The 15,996-nt window shown below is 40.8% G+C and overlaps 1 protein-coding gene across 6 annotated transcripts in view; it reads right to left on the bottom strand.

The window, feature by feature from the left end:
• Nucleotides 1–15,996, bottom strand: part of pou6f2 (POU class 6 homeobox 2) — an 86,266-nt gene that overhangs the window by 57,036 nt on the left and 13,234 nt on the right. For 3 of the 6 annotated variants that reach the window (XM_026179874.1, XM_026179873.1, XM_026179879.1), the window contains exon 3: nucleotides 11,282–11,469. In XM_026179874.1, the coding sequence (XP_026035659.1) occupies nucleotides 11,282–11,469 (188 nt within the window). Of the gene's footprint in view, nucleotides 1–11,281; nucleotides 11,470–11,588; nucleotides 11,636–12,295; nucleotides 12,447–14,136; nucleotides 14,292–15,996 lie in introns of those variants that run through there. The other 3 variants (XM_026179877.1, XM_026179875.1, XM_026179878.1) reach the window with 3 other exon arrangements.

Below are 15,996 nucleotides of genomic sequence, written 5' to 3'. Positions count from 1 at the left end.
TTTTCATTTACTGCAACTCAAACTTTCCAAGCATCTCAAAGCAATTCTCTAAATGCAGCTGCCACGCTGTGATAACAATAACACACCCAGTAGTGCTACTGAGCAACTTCTCCGCCAGTGAATTATCCAATTACCATCATAACAAAGTCAATTAGCAAAATGAGGATATTCATCTAATAATGAAAGAACAACACTTTATAAAATCACCTATAAGCTCCAGAGAGTGGGGCTGATGACTGTAGTTAAGATACTGGTTGTGAATAATAGATTCTATCTGATAAACAGTGCGGGAGACTTAATGAATAACGATTCGTTGATGCCTTTCATTGCATCATTTCACAATAACTTAGAAAGCTTCATCCCCCTTGCAAATATCTGTAACGTTAACATGTTTATCGCTGGGGAAGAAATCGATAATAAATAAATACACATGCACATCTCCCCCCAAAGGATTTGTGTAATTTCTTTAACTAAATTAAATAGCTGACAGAAGAAATACCCGGGGAGTCAATCTTCAATTCTTCTTTATTACTAAAATCTCACGTACACGTTTGGCTTTTCTTTCCCTAAAATAAATAAATAAATAAATTTAAAAAATCTTCTTGTCCAACGTGAATGATTCTTAAATGTATTTCCAGATGGAGACTAATGCTGCATACAGAAGAGGAAAAATAGAGTATATCTCGATCAAACCTTTACTGAAAAGAAACGCCTTTGATGCCGTGATTATACACAGGTCACACAATGGATAAAATGGAATGAATGGATGTATTGATGTGAGGAGAGATGAAAGAAGAGGCCAAACGGATGAAAGAACAAGCGTCGTGCATTCAGCATAGCTTTACATTTATCTAGGACATTCAGGGTACATCTCCTTTTTTACTTTATGAATTCCTAAGCAGCTTTAATTGCCGTTGTAACTGCGCAAAGTGCCTTTAAAATACAGCTTCATCTGGAGGAACAAAAGCACCCTTTAGCCCACAAATGTACATACATGCATGGCTTCGTGGCCTTGACTGCTTACACGAAGCAGTCTTTATTAAATTCAAACTCTTTCTGACGGTGACATGACGGGAACATCAGAGCAAATTCGCTCTTTTAAAAAAATGTAAGCGGAATAATTATGTTTCTTACAGAGCACTGAGTGCAGCTGGATGTGAGTTATGCCATGGAAATATTGCCAATATCCACCACTATATAAATTCTCTCTCATTGATCACCAAAGTGGCCACTGGAGAGTGACTTTCAATGCCACACAAGGCAGAAGGCCTCTCAGGGCTACGTGGGTGCTGAGGGAGGGAGGGTGGCAGGGGGGCAAAGAGCTATATTTATTTGACTTCATTCGGCCTGTCTTAATGCAGCGAGCCCCAAGGACTGCACCACAAAACAATTAGCCTGGATTTCATAAAGCAATCAGCACGCCACCTTGTCTAATGCAACCGCTTCACACATTGACAGTCTGTATAAAGTGGGTGTTATTGAAAGCTTTGTGTTCACGTTAGCTTTCGCCTCAGTGCATTTATGAATCAATTTTTGCCCATAAAAGAAGCTTTAACACTTAAGCTATTTTAGTGGAAATGCATTATGTAAGTTGTCAAATGTACGAGAAGCCCGGTAACGATTCAGGCTCTTCAGAATGAATAGCCGGCCCCCATTTTTATAATGGTCCTTTTGAAAATGTCTGGCTGAGTGCGTGTGTTTGCTATTAAGATGTTGTCAATCATTTTTCCACTGAAATCTAATCCATGGAAAATAATTTCACATTTAAAAAAAAAAAAAAAAAAAAGAGTGAAGATTAAAAGTTAATTATGTCCTTAATTGTTTGCTGAGCGGAGCTGCTGCGGCGCTGCGACAACACGCGACACTATAATACGGTTTTCATCATCAAAAGTGTGTTGCGCTGCTGACTTGGAGCATTTATGTTGGACGGGGATATGCGGGCTGTCGGAGCGTAAAGGATGAGCGCGAATAGACAACAAGCCACATCATACACAAGGTTTAATTCCATCAATACACAACCAATTGTCCCAGATTGTTTGACCATTGATTTTGTTAATACCACTTGGAAAGTTGATGTGGCATTGCGCTGAGAGCCGAGAGAGACAGACCATTTCACTTTCATTTTTCTATCTCAAGCAGCGTGGAATAAAGTCTAAAAAGTAATGTTACACCCAAGGCACAGTGCTTTATAGAAGAGAGCAGCCTGTAATATGCAGTGCGAGCTTTATAGTGATTTACTTAACTCCTTGTAGAATGCAAGAGAGCCAAAATCACCAGTGATTTAGCTCAGTGTTTCATTACTCCCACCAAAGCCCTCAACAATAACACAGGGCATAATCTTCTGCCAATAACTCCAGGTGCTCTTAGTCAGATGGCTCCCTCTGGACCTGCAGGGAAGTAATACTCTGTTTAGAGGCTGGGGTGGAGAAGCTGCAAGGGATAGGTCAATAGTGTTTCTGGGGATAGAAAATCACCAGGGACTGACTTTTGAGTGTCTGCCGGTAACACTATTAGCTACATTATGGCTACTGCTGCCGCTAGGAGAGCTGTCATTTCCTTAATTAAGAGCACAGCGAGGGGCAAGAGGGAGAAGAGGCCACGGCAATCTCTCCGGGCCTCCCGCATTAAAGCCTGATTCCTCATCGCGCAAGGGCGGAGACCTTACAGGGGAGAAAAAAAATCTACCTCATTCGTTATTCTGGCACAAAGTGGAATTATGGAGTTAGGGAATTACGTCGGAGGTGGTGCCAAACAGAAAGGATTTTACACCTCAGCAGTTCTGCGACTTGTTCTGAGGCCATGTTTAAGCCAGAAGCAGATGAGGAAGATCTCGAAGGACAGACAAAGAGGAAGTGGATGAAAAACGAAGGCGACAGGTTATGTATGAAAACAACAGAAAACAGTGCACTTCAGTTTGTAGAAGAAAGCCTGCAGTTTGTGATGAACGGGTGAGGAATATGCATGTAAACAATGCTTAAAGCAGCGAGGGTCATGTGCGCCAACACTTACGCTCTCACTCATGGCCACAGGTCTTCACCAAAAGGCTCTCTGACATGAGAGTGCTCTGCTTCGGCTCTTACCTGTCTCTTCCTTGATGCTGGAGTGGGGATGGAAGCGGCACAAGCACAAGAGGGACCAGAGGGAGGTAAATTGGTGAGAAGAGGCAATGCCCATTTCAAAGGTCAAGAAGGAGAGATGGTGTGATGACGAGAGGAAGCAGGAGAAGGGAAGAGGAGGAGGAGGAGGAGAAGAAAAAGAAGGGGAAAAGAGGGCTTTTGTGTTGCATCCTCACAGGGGACTTGGGACACTTTGCACATGAGCACATCTGTTATGGAGCGTCCTCCTCATTCCCAAAGCAATGTCAACCTGATTAGCTCAGGGTTGAAAGAGGCAAATAACAATCTAAATTATTCTTCATCCTTTTAAGGCCATCAGTAAAGGAGGGACGCTGCGATGAAGACTAGTCTTAGAGAGCTGTAAGCCTTTTAGGAGATGCCTGCTTCACTATTGCTCCTCCTCTTAAATTACTTAAATGATATTTGCTGTAAATAGGATTCTCCCGCCTGCAGCCTGCAAGCCAGTGATGAAAAAAGGCCTTCCTTGCACTCAGTATCATACCACTCTACTTTGTTTTTATAGACAAACCCACATAGTAAACCTACAGCTCTTAAAGTAAAGCTAAAAACATTTTAAAGCAAAAAAATTGCAATAAATAAATAGAGACTTGAGCTGTTTATTGCGAACTATTTCAGCTTCTCTTTGTTTTTTTTATCATGTGAAACGAATAAATCTGGATTTTAAGTCACTGGTTGAACAAAACAAGAGATTTAAACCTTAATTTCTGTGATGACTCCTTTTTTACTATTTGCTGATGATTTTACACCAATAAATTAGCAACTGGAAGCAACTTTTAGCTGCAGCCTTGTCTTTGACTTTAAAGTAAACTGAGGGCAGTAAATAACAAAAACTTTGATGCATCCCACTTAAAGAGCTTCAAACTTGTATCTTCACACTACGATCGGGTTAAGAGGAGGCTTTTGTTTTTTTAAACCTGCATCTGGTAAACTGCAGGACATATAGAAGTAGCCGGTGGGGTGCGAGCCCAATCCAGCGTGGTGTGTATGAGTTGTGTGTGCACGTGTGGGGGGCTAGACACCCACATGTCATGCCTGACACATCAGCCTCGGCCCCCCAGGCTATCTGGCGCTAATGCTGCCTATGTCCCACTTTCTACCCCTTGCCCCTCAATGCCTCCTCTCCTCCTCCCCCACTCCTCACCCGTTTCTTCTGTCATAGAGGTATAATAACAATGGATCACAGCAGCGCTGCAGCACAGGCTCAATCACCACAGGATAACATCAGGTGATACGGGCTGCACAAAAGTATATCTTACCTCCACTGAACCTGAGCTAAACGGAGTTTATCTAGAAATGAGTTTATCTGGCCAAAGTATTAGTTCTTACTGTATTGCCCTGTTGTGGCCATATTTACAGAGCTGAGTGGGTACAGGTGGAAACAAGCAAATAATCATACAGCTAAAAGGCACCCCACCCCAGCCCACCACTCCCAGCACATTATTCTGGTGGAGCAGACAAATAGTGGAAGGAGGGACGTCAGGAAATAGTATTGCTTTGAAGTCCATAACTCTGTTCTGGAGGAAAGAAGCATCACAGTGTTATTCCTCATCCTCAGATATAAAGGAAAAAAAACATAATAACTTCTCGATAGCCTGGATCTCCACTGCCCTATACTAGCTCTCCCCCTTCGCCCGCCCACACCCCTGCCTCATCCACCATACACCCACTTCTCCTGCCTCAATCTTTGGTTTCAAAGGAAGCGAATCAGCCAGAAGGACAGAAGGTTATGCATTAGTACTGGTCATTGCTCAAAGAGCGAGCGTTATAAATAATAAAGGCTTGTGAAGGACACAGGGGCTCTGGGATGCATCTCTAGTTCACGCCACACAAGTCAAAGACAAGACTGTAATTTCTATTCCGAAAATGTGACCCTTGCAGCTTCAATTACATCTCAACAACACAAACCGTGTCCGTGCCAGGAGATGTGATGCCTCTTTGTTAGCTCTACATGAAAGGCTTAGAGATATTGGTTATGGAGTGGATGCAACACATGCATGGTTTGTTTTGTTTTTTTGAAAATTATTTGCCAACTTAAAGAACGTGGATAACTAAAATAAATGCATACTCAAATTCAATTTGTTTTCTCCCCAGATGCCCACCTATAGATCTTGTAATCTAGTCAATCTTCTCAACTTTAAGCCAACAAAGAATGGGGAAGAATTAAACTGGCAGATATTTTGAAGTTCTACATTTTGCTCAAAGTCATTTCTGCATAAACAAGCATCAGAAACGTGATGACCTTTGCTGCTGCTCGTAGCAAAAACAAGAAGTCCGCCTTGCGCTCATCCTCCCTCCCTGTCCTCCTCGCCATGCACTGATTGTGTTGCGCTAGCCACGGGCTCTGCGGGCACATTAGCCAATGTATTACACCTGCTTTACAGGCATGCATTAAGCTTGTTTTAGAGTTTGCGCAGACAGCTGAAATCCCCATAATGAGATCCACCTCCCGGGGAGAGACTTGTTCCCTGTCGGCCTCCTTTATCCACTCTTATTTACTCAGCGTGGCCCATTCAACGGCGGGTTTGCGCCACTTTATTACTTAACCTCACCACACAACGTTACGAGGCTCTCTGCATCAGCAAGCTGCCTTTCACACCATGCATCCCGCTCGCTAAGCTGATTACACAAAAATAATAAGAACCCGTGCCTCGAGCAGTGTGCGCTTGTGCACGCCCCTTTGTGTGATTATATGTGTGCATGAAAGAGATTTTTTTACACAACACAGTTGTTTTGTCTCATAGCTGCAAAATATATCTATCACCAAGTATGGAAGCATTCAGAGAAACAAGGTCCAATCTACAAATCCAGTTGAAAACATTATTCTGGGTTGTTTTCTAAGAATTCTTGAAGAGGATTCACCTCTGCTCGCTATTTATTCGTTTTAATTGTCATATTTTCACATGTCCACTACACTGAGAAACACTTTTCCATCAAAAGGACCTAAAATACATTTCAAAATGCCAACTTCAATTTCAGTGACAATTACAAGCATTTAACAATCAAGTAAAATTATGAATTTGGGGTAAAATATCGTCAAACTCAAAATATGTGAAGCTAACATCATGAAAAGGTTAAAGAGAAAATCTGATGAAACCTTTGGTTTGCAAAATGTGATTAAAATAGGAGTACTACAATATCTGTAATGACACAAATCAATAATCAGTGGATATGATTTCTTTCCTGGATTCAAATTAGATTTGTCTGAGGGGCTCTATGGATGGAAAACATGAATCAGAGAACTGTGAGATGCTTTCTTTGAGTTTCTTGGAGATAACAGATACATTAAAATTCTTTAAAAAGTAGTTAAAATGAAATTACATCAAATCGATATGTTTACCCGTGATGCTGTAAATAAGCAGAAAAAGTGTTCCGGAAGAAAAACATCCTTTTTAAAATATTTTCATGCTTAATTTAATTTCATTGCATTTACTAAATGTTTACTCATATTTGCCTCCTACCTGACTTGACGCCCTGTCAAAGAAGCTTCGAGTGTGGCTTCATTTTTTTTTAAAGTGTAAATGTTATTTTTGGAAATAGGCGTCCAAATTACAGCTCAGCGACTAGAATGGGAAAACATCTCAAGGAGAAATTACGATGTTCTTCCTTTTTACTTTAAAAGTGAACATATCAGAAATGGCACCGTTCAGTATGTTTTATAAGACAAAGTAACAACTTCCTGTGTTTCCTGTGTCTGCAAGTAGCAGCAACAGCTGCAACCATAACCAAGCTGGATGTGAATTCCCTACTCTAGTTTGGGATTATTCCTAAATCATCCCTTGCTGGGATCAACACTTGACTATAGGCTGCTTCACACTGACCTTATTAAAGTCTTTTTTAACATAAGAAGGTTACCCTCAGTTATGATGGCCAGTGTTGTTAATCGAGCAGATTGGACCTCTTTCAGTTAGCTGAGACTGTTTTGTTTTGGTTGATGTTTTTGAGTATAAGTGTTAAACTGTACAGAATAGAGCCCAAGTGATTTATCACAGATTTGCTGATTCTAGTTATCCAACAATGCCACTGTCTAACTAAAGTATACTGAAGTATACTATGATTTTCCTTTCTCAATATACATTTAAAGAAATGTTTCTATGAAAATCACATTTTTCAAAAGTCCACTAGTGGTCGGACTTTAGTCCAGATGAAATTAGCATCAGTAATCCAGAGTCCAATCTGATTATAGATGGGAACGAAAACACCCAACAGCACGCTGGAGCGTTACAGCAGACGTACCGTTCGGGTTGGACTTTCTGTTCCGAATGACCTCCAGCGCTGGGAATCAATGAAGATTCGTTTTGTTCTTTTGGGGAGGGGGGCGTGCCTCTAGGTGACCTTTGTGAAAATGTTCCACCATTTTGCCAGAATCCGTATAAGTGCAGACCATTTCATGTAGACAGTAAGTGTATGAAATGAGTGCTCCTGTCGTTCCAGCCTGGCTCTCTTTGACAGCATGATGATAGAAGCGTCACATCCTTGGGAGAGTAAATGCAAACTGACAAGAGATGAGCCTTTGGTTGCTGAATATAATACCGAATTGTGCTCTGAGTGTCTTATTATCTTGTCTGTTGATGTCTGAAAGGGGGAGATTTGCTTGAGAAGAGAAGACAGAAACTGTACGCATCCAACACCATCTCGTCCTCTGGAAAAAAAAAAAAGATTGCTTGCCCTACTAACCACAGCTTTCCCACCTAATGTCCACTTCTACTTGGAATAAATACAAGGCAGCAGGATGTTTGTGGTGCCTCGTAGCCCCTGTTACCTGAAGTGGAAGACTATTTGCACAGGCAAGCTTTTAGGAGGAGAACGACCCTTTCACAACTGCAGTAAGCATGTGGTGGGTGTAGAAGATGGACAATTTACTGTAGACAAACATGACCGCTACTGTCATTGTCTCCCCCTGACTTCTTCTGGCACAAACTCTTTTAAACACTATTAAGGCTACAATGAAAAAGTCATACACGAGGCCTACGGGAAAGAAAAGTTAGCTTTTTGTCGTCCTTACAAATATAAAAACACATAAATGGCACATGTAACCACATCTCAGTGCAGACGCTCATTAATATTGATACTCAGCAAAAGCTGTTTGCTATCAACAGTCCTCCCCCCCCCCCCACCCCCCCAAAAAACAGCAAACAAACAAAAAAAAATATCTTGTATAACCTGGAGTCTGTCACTATATTTCAAACTGTTTGAATCATGAATCGAAAGACTCGGTTAAATTACAGGGGAACAAATGAAGTCTCAACATGATTTACATTCCCTTGAAACTATTAGTGCGCCGTCTATTCGTGCACGTCTGTCAATCAAAAAACTGGAGCAATTCTGTCAGGGATTTTTTCAAAATAAGAGGCGTAAAACAGAACAAAGTCGTATTTTCTTCTTGTGAATGTGAGGAATGAAAGTATGCCATTATCTCGCTTCCTCGCCACACAGAGTTGAAACACATAAAGAAAAGCATTGGAAAATATAAGGCTGAGTTTAAAGGCCTGTCTCAAGGTTGGAGCATTTATAATCATAATACATAATACATAATACAATCTCTCTGCAGCCACGAGAGTTCCCTGCAAACACGGGTATAAGCAAATGTAGCTCATAATGACAACAAAAGCTGTAGTTGTTAATTACTGGTGAAGATCTTTCTCTCTTTAAACTATTCATCCACTCAAAATTGGTCAAATTTGTCACCTTTTAAGGAATTAAGTTAAACAGTCTAGTTTATTTAAACCTTTCTGGGCACACGTGTTAGACTAAGATGACTTGGGAGAAGCATCAGAGATGTTGTTATGAATCTTAATGGCAAATACCAAAAAAGAATTACTTAAAAACTAAAAAATACCAAAAAGTTACATTTGCAGGAGCATAAATTACCACCACACCATGCCTTTCCTTTTCAGTCCTGAAGCGTTTCAAGAAAGAAAGATGCTGATTCTCTTCTTCCTCTCCAACCCCTCACCCCTACCCTCACCCCCACTCTTTCCACTTTCTCCCTCACAGCAGAGGACATGACTACGCCACTTCTCCTCGCCATTCCCTGACAGGTCGTGTGGGCAGCGGTTCCCAAACTCAACCTGCTGCTGGCACAGCCCAGGGCTCTGCCACCGGGCAGAGAGGAAACGTCTCCTCGAAATTCACAAGTTAAAGAAGAGCGGCTCCGACTAGACACATGTCCGATGATGACAGACCGTCAGCAAACATCAAGCAGTGCTCCAGGAATTACTGGATCTATGCATGTTTTTCTAAGCATTTGCTCCATTAACAAAGCAAATTAATAGCATCAAATAAATATAAAAAAAAAAAAACTAGCAATGCATCTGCTTATATTTTGGTGTACACACGTGAGAGAAAAAGACAAATAAAAAGCAGTGAGAGGACTCAGAACTGATCAGAAAGGAAGAAAAAAGGAGAAACTTGATGCTTATTAAACCAAATTGCAACACTTTTGAGACAAATCCTGCAGAACGCAGTCCTTGTTTAGAAGACTAGCCTCGGGTTATTCTTGAAATAAGGATTTAAAAGACAACCGAACTCTCTCAGATTGGGTCTGAGAGTAAAATTTGGCTCGCCCTCCTCTAAATTCATATTTTGCTTCATTCACAAATATTTGGCCACATCACTCTATAGGCATGCTGCTATACTTTCTTCCACACCCCCCTCCAACACTCACACACACACATTCAGATAGAGACGCACATATTCAACATATTAACGCCTCTTATTAAAAAAAGTTGCACTGTTTACTGCACCAGAAAAAGCAATTACATATCAAAATCACTCACACACAAAACCCACTTCCACAAATACAGAGACAGCCTAACTTCCAGACCATCAAAAGCTGAGGAGAAGTTTGAATACATATTCAGTGCCAACATCTGAAGCCATTAGAGGAGAATTTTGTCACTTGCTTTCTTCCACATCAAGAAAAAGGAAAAAGAAAGAATATAATAAACTAATATTAAAATAAAGATAAAAAGGTCAAATGCTAAGATGATGACATAATCAGCTTTTTAAATCCTTCAGATGTCTTTCTAGAACATTTTAAAAGGTCTTTTGCAAAAAAAGAATCAAGCAGAATAAATAAACTCCATAATATAATAATTTAATATGTGAAGATGGATAAAACTCACAAATATGGATAAAAGTACATAATTCTCATTGAATTCTGTAATCTCAATTTGCCTCTGTGTGACAGAAAAAATAATAATAGATCTTCAAATATTCAGATAATAAAAGCAATGATGAAAAACAAACGTTTAGAGCTAATTTTCATTTTTTCATTACAAATTATAATTAGAAAACTAGCTAAAATGATTATTTCTGTCATTATGCTTATTGATTTATGACGAGGCTTGGTGATTGAGTTTTTTTTTTAAAAGCACACACTTATCTAAACACAGCCCAAACAGTCTCAACACTCAATTAATGAGATAACTGCAGAAATAATGAGCATGCTGACTGAGAAATTGTCTAATTTTGAACACAATTCCCAACTTCTAGACTAAAAACAAGCAGCATTAAAAAAAATAGAGGTCTCAGCAATTATGCAGATGCTAGATTTTATATGTGATGTGCTAAGAATTAATACAATAATTTTGGGAAGAATGCATGTTATAATTAGGATCAGTTGCATAAAATTCATCATTGTTTAAATTATAAATAATCAAGAGTTTCTCCATTTAGATTAAAGATGAACTGTATTACATTATCAGACACTCTCAGAGATGTGAAGTTGGAGTGAAAGCAAAAAATATTCTAACTGGAAAAAATTAGTCAGTTTGAGATCAACTTTTTAATTGACTTTATAATAGAAGAGACCCATAAAATGCTGCTTTCATAAAATACACAACAATATTAAATACTTTTTCCCTCCAATCATAACTTATTCAGGACTAACATGCAATAAAATAAAAATATACTGCAGCTTAAATACTTGTGCACATTTTCTGAAGTCTGTAGGTGAATGAATTCTATTAACACTAATTTAACCATTAACAAATCTAAGCACTTGCTCGTTGCTGCACTTAGTTTGCCGCTGCTGACACCTGTCCCAGCACTGGAAGCCCTCTGCTTGTACCAGTTCTCACCCAGACCTCATCCAGCAGCTTTGTGGAGGAGAACGGACGGACGTGAGGTGTAAGTTGACTTACCGTAAAGCTTGTTGGGAGTGCCCTCTCTGTCCGTGGCCTCGGAGGGCAGGAGCAGGGGCTCGTCGTTCAGATCGCTGTCTGGGGTGGCCGCTTTGTCGTCCGCCCGGAGTTCTGCCACGCTCATGTCGCTGCGCAGGGAGAGCAGCGGCTTGCTCAGCTGCCCTGTAATCATCGGATCCTGGAGGGAGCTGAAAGCCCAGGTGGGAAACAGGGAGGAGAGGGGGGGGGAAAAAAAGAGAAAATGCCCCTGGTTAGATGTGCTTCGTGGTCTCACCCTCACCGGCTCCTTCTCTATGCCTCTACTCACTCTCTCTCTACCCAGCTTCTCCTTTCTATGGCTCACTCATCACTCTCCCTCTCTCTCCTGCTCCCTCCCTCTCCAGCTCTCTCTTTTATCTGAGGCTGGTGCTACCCCGCTGATACTGCCGGCTGCTGCCTGGTGAAGAACTGTTACGGATCGCGTGGCTTTGCCATTATACCCTGCAGTCCTAAAACAGTGATACATCCATCTCCAAGGGCTCATTACTACCTGACATGTGCCTCATCTTCAGCAAACACTAAGCTGACAGCAGTCTACAAAGAGGTCCATGGACTGTGCGCTGATAAATAAATGAAATAAATCTAATTCTACATCTAAAAGGAACATATGAGCGACAGTACACACCGCTGATTATATCAATTTTCACATAGTTTGCGACAACAGATGAGATTAAGGGTGACACCGCGCAGCAGAGTGGGACAACGTGAACTTAAGGCCTGATCTAAACAAGAGATGAAGTCGCCGATGTTCCCAAATTTTTATCCCAATTATTATCTTTTCTTTTTCTTTTGTCAACACTTCAAAACAAGAATGAGAAGCATCAACGTGACGCGATTAAAGTATTAGCCTAAACTGAGGAAAATACACAGTGTGCTAAAAATACATAATTTAGCAGCAGCACTTGCGCCTATTTAAGTCTGTTTTTTGTTTTCATTTTATGGAAAACTTTCTTAAAAAGGAAAAACTTCTCTTACCAAGACAAAGCTCCAGCAGAAAAGATGGGAAAAAGTGTTTAATGAAAGTCCAAATGTTGAAAAGAGTCAAAGCAGCAGCTAAAACCTGCTAAAACCACCACAGCACAGGGACTGGCTATTGCATGCTTTCTACTGAACCAGAAGCAGCCTCCTCAACCTTCCTGCATTTGAATGGCCACCACAGGTTCAAGCCTGAGGTAGCTTCCTAAGACAAACCCTGGAGATGTCACCTCCTCCCTCCCTCTCTCTCCCTCTCTTGTTCACACACACACACACACTCTCTCCCTCCCTCTCTGTCCCTTCCTCCTTGTGTCTTCGCACTGGAAAGCTCCTCAGACAGCGTTCATCCCACCTCAGGCTCTGAGGCGCAGACACGGAGCAGCAGGACTACGGCCTTCTTTCTTATTTATGAATCGAGTACAACCTAAATACGTCTGAGCAAAGGACAGGTGACCATGCGGCTCATACAGGCGCAGAAAAGGAAAAAAAGAAAAAGAAGGGTGAGCCTTATCTCGCCCCCTGCACCCATCAGCAACCCCCACAACGTCTATTAGGGTGGTCAATGAATTCCTACCCAGAGGGGCCTTTTTAATGTGCTCATCACGAGAATCTGCCCTCTTTGATATGACACATGATAATCTATGAAAATGTTAATCAATAGGGGTAGTTTAGGCTGTTAAAAAAACGTGAGCCGACTGGTCAATACTCATATCCCCGGTAACAATGTCACTAGTCATCAGGGCTTCATTTGTGCAGCACTTAAATGTGGGACACTGCGCATCAATGCACCTCTCGGCCCGCCGAGGTAAACACATTTTCCCCTCTGTCTGAGCTTGGCCACACTCTGCATGCATGTGGGTCCACCCCCCCAACCTCCACCTCCTAGCTCCTCTCCTTTGAGTTGCTTGATAGGTCCACTGGAGGGCAAAATTAATACCTAATTGAATCTTGCAGTCATCAAAATAATCAATAGTTTTTTATTATTTATTCTTCACAGTCTGTTGACTGTTTGAAAGCTCAGAGGGACAGCGGAGAGCACAGGCAGCCCTGAAATTTCTACCGTTTCACAATGTAATTTTCACTGGGGCATGAGAGTTTGCAAGACCTATAAAAAATGAGAGCAGTGGTTTTTGTTAGGAGGTGGGGGGGGGGGGGGGGGGGGGGGGAATAAAAGGAAAAATGGGAATCTTTGCCCCAGCAGCTACGATGAAAAATAGAATAAACAAGCTACTGACACTTCAGAGAAGGGCAGGGTCCTTTCTGTCCATCCCTCCATCTTTTTCCCTTTCCCTTTTTCTCCTTATTTCATCATATCAGGAGTGTGGCGCTACCTCTCTAATGCTGGCATTTCTCTTCCTGACAGACTCCAAACAAGTGCTGGGAATGAGATCAGAGCTCTAATCTTCCCCTGGCCTCTGAGGCTCCAGGATAAGGGGGCAACACATCTCTCACCATCTCACACAGCTGTTAATTACTTCAAAACAGCCAGCTTTGCTTTATTGCAGTCACTCCAACCAAAGTGCATGTTTTTGACTCGTTTAAGCTGAGTGAGTAATGAGATAACGCTAATCTTGTTACAATAATACGTAATAAAAAAAGGGATATTTAAAAAGTTGACATCAGAAATTGCATTGCTGCTTCTAAGGATGTAACGGATTATCTTCATTATTATAAGTAGCTCTGAGACCTGTGATTAGCAATAACGTGAGCTACTGATGGCAAGAGCAGACATGGACAGACTGGAGAAGGTTTGTCTCCTCACCCAGTCTGGCCTCGGCTCGGGAACAGGTCGCAGAAACAAGAAAAAGCACTTGATGCCCTGCTCTTCGCCTCACGCTCACCAAAAGCCCTCAGTGGGTGGAGAATCGGTGGTTAGCAGAGCGTCCCGAGTGTCATCAGATATCCAAGCTTAGAGCTGGTGGTTTTACCAGTGCCGTTCCAGTGTGAGACGTCACTGGGTGGCGGTCTTCAGCATGTGATCGAACACTCAAGGTGAACACTCCTGGTTCACAAAGAAAGAAAAGATCAATAAATAACACCCTGTGTAACTGTCATGGCATCATTTTATATTAATAAATGATCTCCGGTAGTTTTAAAGTATACCAAATTATATGTGACTCCAAAACCGCATTATTTTCTTATCAACAGCGGAAAAAAGCAACAAATGAAGATGTTTCAGAAACAGGAATAGTGTCAAATTAAAACTGAACAAAAAAGATGTTACATAGTTACTGTGTAATGACATAAACAAAGGTAGAAAGTCCATTTGAAAAGCAGCTGTCTGATGGTAGATTAGTTTGATTAGTTCAGCAAAAATTTGCTGATCAGAATTTTTAAATGTAAGAATTGTATCCTTTTGTTTGCTATACACAGATTCTGAGACATTTCAAATGTTCAACATGTGCATGTATTTAAAAAGCTAGGGGTCACCACAGAGGTAGCTCCTTTTTACGCCGGATGCTCTTCCTGTCACAACACCAAAGAGGTTTGTGTCTCCTCCTGGGATTAAACTGGGTCTCTTTCACTTATTAGGTGAACGTGTAATATACCCCACTGTGGGACCACTCAGTATTTCCTTGCAATTAATGATTATTTTAATATTAAAGGAAATAAGTTAGAGATATTAGAGATAAACTGATGATGAAAATGATCATTAGTGGCAGCCACATGTCTCAAAACAAACTTTTCTCTCACAAAACCAGCCTTATGAAGTGAGACTGAAAAAACCCTGGAGATTAAATATTCTGTAATCTTCTGAAGCTTCTTTGTTTTTTTAAAAGTTGCATTGTGGAAGAAAAGTGCAAAAGAACCACACAGTCTGTTGAAACTTTAACAACTATGGTTAATTTTGTACATATATAAATATTTAACCTCCTGAGACCCGAGCTCTTGTTTGGGATGCATTTTTAATTTCTCCTAGCTATTTGGGATTAGTTGAACCAGAAAAGTATAAAATCTAAATATTATGTTTGAACAATGGGCACACGCTACTTAAAAAATTACAAAACACTTTATTGAGCAGCATTACGAAGAATATTCAAGAGGTTAAAACATGTTTAGAGTAATTATTAGGTGTGGAATTAAAGCACAGTTCAATAGCTTCAAATGATCTCCAACATACTGGAGGCATATGCAGGGTGATTTCAACCTGGGACAGGCTGCAGCACACCAGCCTGCTCTGAAAAACGCACGACAGAATGAGGTTTATAATCCACCCGAAAGACAAAATTCTCTTTCATGCTTTCTTTGTCCTTAAACATTAATGTAACGTCAAACCATCAGCTCGCTCTGTAAGTTAACACGACTTTCCGAGGTGACAAATGTTCTCCAATCTCTGAGAAATCACACACAACAGCTTCATTTGCTGCTATGAGTGACGTAAAAGGCACGTAAATACTTTAAGTATCTGATTTTTCTTTGGACCTGTGTAATGCAAACAGACACATACGCTCAGATTAATAACGCCTGATATCGGCGAGTATTCATCTGCTTTAAGATTAAAATAAGGTTTCTTTAACATTTTGTAAATCATTTTATTTTCCACCTTAAATGAAACATATAATGTCTACACTGAAATAATGTATCGACACTTTTTGAAGCGATCATTATATATTTTATGAATATGTGGATGTGCTGTGATGGCCGAGCATATGGAGATGTGTAATGTGGTTTGTTAGGTGATGATTTGTCTCCCCCTTAGG

The sequence above is a fragment of the Astatotilapia calliptera genome, chromosome 9 (assembly GCF_900246225.1).
Source record: "Astatotilapia calliptera chromosome 9, fAstCal1.2, whole genome shotgun sequence".
NCBI classification, from domain to species: domain Eukaryota; kingdom Metazoa; phylum Chordata; class Actinopteri; order Cichliformes; family Cichlidae; genus Astatotilapia; species Astatotilapia calliptera.
This window is presented reverse-complemented; position numbering and strand designations above follow the sequence as displayed.